Source organism: Mesitornis unicolor, unplaced genomic scaffold, assembly GCF_000695765.1.
Source record: "Mesitornis unicolor isolate BGI_N332 unplaced genomic scaffold, ASM69576v1 scaffold37508, whole genome shotgun sequence".
NCBI lineage: Eukaryota > Metazoa > Chordata > Aves > Mesitornithiformes > Mesitornithidae > Mesitornis > Mesitornis unicolor.
The window spans coordinates 11,255-15,911 of NW_010203184.1; the positions used below are offsets into that span (position 1 = coordinate 11,255).

Genomic DNA, 4,657 nt, shown 5'->3' on the forward strand with positions numbered 1-4,657 from the left:
CTTGTCAATGGTCTGAATGTGCTCCTTGGCTTTCATGCGGAGCGAGGCGATGCTGGAGCTCCTCTGGTCCACCTCCTCCAGCGGGTACTTGTCCACAAAGGTGGTGCCACACTGGTAGGGCGCGGGGGCCATGGGCTGCATGCCCTGCGCCATTGGCGGGGGGGTGTTCAGGAAGGAGTGCCCACCATAGGGGGGTTGCAGGGCCTGGGGGGCTCCCATGAAGCCGGGGATGCTGTGGACCGTGGTGGCGCTGGAGATGGGGGACGTCAGCCATGGGTCGAGCGGGAGGGAGTTGCTCATGGGCCCCATGTTGGGGGTTATGGGGGGTCGGTTGAAGGAGAGCACGGGGGTGTCATGGAGCTTCATGGAGCTGGCCTCCACCCACCATAGGGGGGTTGCAGGGCCTGGGGGGCTCCCATGAAGCCGGGGATGCTGTGGACCGTGGTGGCGCTGGAGATGGGGGACGTCAGCCATGGGTCGAGCGGGAGGGAGTTGCTCATGGGCCCCATGTTGGGGGTTATGGGGGGTCGGTTGAAGGAGAGCACGGGGGTGTCATGGAGCTTCATGGAGCTGGCCTCCATCTTCTCCTGCCGCCTCCACTTGGCTCGTCGGTTCTGGAACCAGACCTGTGAGGTGAGAGCCAGGGTGAGCCCCACCATGCCAAGCTGGTCACTCAGAGCGTACCCACGTGCTGTGCCCCATCTGGGGTGCCCCATTGTGCTGTATCCCATGTGGGGTGCCCCGCATGGACTGCTCCAGGTGGGGTGTCCAGTATGGGGTATCCCATCCCTTATGAGGTGCCCCACAGTGCTCCAGCAACCCCAGCACCACACACCTCCGCCAAACACCTCTCTCCTGCAAACCCCAGAGACTGAGGGCATCTCTGAGGTGTGGAAAGTGAGAGGTGTCACCATGCAGCCCCTGCCCTTGCTGCTCCACGGGAATGCGCACCCCAGCCCCACAAGTGCCCGTACAGCCCTTTACAACATTATCTGGCCTTCGAAAGCCCCTCAGTAAAGCCTTTGGAAGCCAAATTGCCGCAGTTCCAGGAGGAATGAGAGGGACCAGCAAGTCAAGGCCACTGGTGGCTTCTCATCAGCAGGAGCTGCTTGTTAGAGTGCTGGTCCCTGTGATCCCAGAGCCCCCAGCAGCACAGGGGATGGCTCATCTGCTGCATGAAGAGAGAGTGAAGATGAATGGCTGGGCTGCGAAGGGGACATCTCCCATGGGCTGGTCACGGTTGACAGTGGACACTGGGCTATACTGGTGCAAACTTTGTGTCCAGAGAAGGGCAACAAAGCTGGTGGAGGGTCTAAAGAATGAGAATAATGGGGAGCAGCTGAGGGAGCTGGGGGAGGGTTCAGCCTGGAGAAGAGGAGGCTGAGGGGAGACATTATCTCCTCTACAGCTCCCTGAAAGGAGGGTGTAGTGAGAGGGGGTTGGTTTCTTCTCACAAGGAACAAGCAATGGGACAAGAGGAAATGGCTTCAAGTTGCACCAGGGGAGGGTTAGATTGGATATGAGGAAAAATTTCTTCCCTGAAAGGGTTATCAGGCACTGGAAGGGGGCTGCTTTCCTGTGGGATCAACTGAAGCAGCCGCCACCAGCAGAGGAGAAAAATCTCCAAAAAACATCTCCCTGCCCAAACAGAGCCACTGGGACCTCACAGGGGAGCAAGGCTCAGCCATTAAATCCCTTCTCCAATTTTGGCAGGAGCAGTCAGCTCTGCAGTGATGCCGCTCCCACCTTGAGCAATGGGGAAACTGAGGCACGGAGTGATGCAGTGGAGCTTGGAGTAGAACAAAGATCTCCAGTGCTGGGGTGGTACCTCTGCCACCGCTCAGGAGACAGATGTGGGGTGCTGGGGCCGCCAGCTGTCATCCCTACCTGCACGCGGACCTCTGGCAGGTTGACCTTCATGGCCAGCTCCTCGCGGCTGTAGACGTCGGGGTAGTGGGACTTCTCGAAGGCGCGCTCCAGCTCGTGCAGCTGGTAGGTGGTGAAGGTGGTGCGGTTCCTCCGGTGCTTCTTCTTGGGCTGCTCCTCCTCGGCGGCGGCTGGTGGGGTGCCCTCGCCGTCCCCTGGCTTTCGCAGCTCGCCCAGGTCCCCCTCACACTTATTCAGGAACATGGCGGGGCCTGCGAGGGGACCGCAGGGGTTAGCTGGGGCGTGGGGACTCTGGACCCCCCCCATGCAACCCCAGGCTGGGATGGATGGATGGACAGGAGGATGGGGTGACCCCAGAAACAGGTTATGCAAAGGCGTAATCCTCTCTTCGGCCGCAGCGTTATCCCGGGGGCTGATCCGGGGCTGGGGGCATGGGCGCCCTGCACACCCCACGCTTGGCTCCACTGTGAGGCGTAACCAGGCCAATGTGCCCGCCCAAAGCCAAATTTCACCTAAAGTTGAGGATTTTATGAAAGAGTGGTCCCCGAGAGCCAACAAAACCTCCCCCTGCCCCGGTTGGGTCCCCCCTTCCCCCTCAGCTACTCTTCTCCACGGGCTGTGAGTCTGGCCCCAAACCACTGGAGGACCCAATGCCAGTCCTCAAGCACAGCCAGAGCACCCTGGCACCATCCCCCGGCTAATAACCTTTTTCCTGCACACTTATAAGCATTTTCAACCCTTGCAACGTTTCATCTTTAAGCTTTTTATCCGGCATCTGAAATCTTCCTGCAGTATTTGCTGGGGATTAAAGGTCCTTTTCTACCATGAGGATGCAGGCAAACACGGAAATGGGGCAGAAAGCTGTAATCCTGGGGCACTTCTGCCAAGGGGAAGGCGTCGCATCGCCCAGACCCACCGGCAAGAATTCAGCTGACGACCAGACAGGTGTGGGGAGGGAGGAAAGGGGGATCCCGAGATGGTGGTGTGCAAGGGGTGGGTGTCGAGTGTTGCTTGGGCTGTGCACATGTGGGGTGTCTGTGCATGGGGAGTGCCTGTGTGCACCCCAGGCAGCGCAGGTATGAGCTGTGAGTCTGCAGCAGGTGTGTGTCTGTGTGCGTGCAGGAGTGTGTGCGGTGTGGGTGTGCACAGTGTGGGGGTGTGAGCAGTGTGGGTGTACGTACTGTGGGGGTGTGCTGTGTGAGGGTGCATGTGGGTATGCACAGTGTAGGCGTGTGAGGGGTGCACGCTGCGGGTGTCTGCGTGGGTGTGCACAGTGATGGTGTGCGCACTGTGGGTGTGTGTGTGGGTGTGCACAGTGATGGTGTGCGTGTGTGGGGCTGGGGGTGTGTGTGTGGGGCAGTTTGTGCCATGTGCCCACCGTGTGGAGTGTGCACGGTGCAGTGCGCAGGACAAGCAGTGTGCACAGCGCAGTGTCTGCACCGGCAGCACGCAGGGCAGAGCGAACGTGTGCAGCACATGTGAGTGTGCACAGCTCGGTGTCTGTGCAGGGAGTGCCGTACGTGCAGGGTGTGCAGGGTGTGCAGCGTGTGCGGGCAGTGCTTTGTGTGCAGTGCGCGCAGTGGAGGTGTGAGCAGAGCGTGCAGCACATGCCGTGCAGTGCAGTGCAGTGCAGTGCACGCTGTGCATGCAGGTGTGCGCCCTGCGCATTGTCTGTGTGTGCTGCATGTGAGCGCATCCCAAGCGTGCAGCGTGTGCCAGGCGCTGCTGCAGTGCATGTGCGCGCAGCTCGGGGTGTGTGGTGTGTGCAGTGTGGTGGGTGCACGGGGTGTGCGTGCCCAGGGCCGTGCATGCCCAGGGCTGTCTGTGCAGTGCAGGCAGTGTTTGCAGCGTGTGTTGCATGCACAGCTGCTGCGCGCAGCGTGGGCCATGCACGTGCAGCGTTGTGTGAGCAAGGTGTGCGTGGCATTAGCGTGTGCAGCTTTGGGAGCTGCTGGCCCCCAAGGATACCCCACAGCCCCCCATGGGGTGTCCTGTAGCCCCGGGTCTGGCTGTGGGTCCAGCCCTGCGCTGCAGTCTCAGGGTGTCCCAGGGGAGCCAGGGCAAGGGTGCTGGGTGCTGCACCCAGTGGTACCCTGAGGCAGGAGTGGGTGGGTGCTGGGGGGAGCAGGGGCCCCGTTGTCACCCTGTCGTGGGGCTGGGGACGTGGGGAGGGGATGGGGTCCCCTGTCGCCATCCTGCTCTCACTCACCCACTTCTCATTTGCGCAGCTCTGCACCTGCAAGGAGAGGGGAAAGGGGGTGAGAACCCAGAGCACCCAGAGCACCCCCCCGAGGTACAGCCCCCTTGGGGCACCCAGCACCGGAGCAGGGGCCCCGTTGTCACCCTGTCGTGGGGCTGGGGACGTGGGGAGGGGATGGGGTCCCCTGTCGCCATCCTGCTCTCACTCACCCACTTCTCATTTGCGCAGCTCTGCACCTGCAAGGAGAGGGGAAAGGGGGTGAGAACCCAGAGCACCCAGAGCACCCCCCCGAGGTACAGCCCCCTTGGGGCACCCAGCACCGCACAGGGAGGTGATGGAGATCAGGGCCAGGGCTGGGGGCAGCCCCCATTGTCCCCCCATTCTGACCCCATCTGAAAGCGAAGCTGAAAGCCCCGGGAAGCAGAGCAAACCCTGCTATGGGAGCAGGGGTGAGGAACAGTTAAATAACCGAGCAGGAGCGACCCGGCAGTGGGGCGACAACACCAGACCCTGCAGGATGAGGGGGTGTGAGGGCCCAGCCCCCCCCCCAACCCGGCCCTGCCCCAGCCG

At 61.8% G+C, this 4,657-nt stretch overlaps 1 protein-coding gene across 1 annotated transcript; it reads right to left on the reverse strand.

The window, feature by feature from the left end:
* Positions 1–2,130, reverse strand: RAX2 (retina and anterior neural fold homeobox 2; the record flags this gene model as incomplete). Its single annotated transcript, XM_010190630.1, has 3 exons — positions 1,888–2,130; positions 576–626; positions 1–375 (listed from the first exon to the last, which is right to left on the reverse strand). Coding segments are annotated over exons 1-3 (669 nt in total), but the record flags the coding sequence as incomplete, so codon positions are not given.
* Between the last annotated feature and the right edge of the window lie 2,527 nt (positions 2,131–4,657).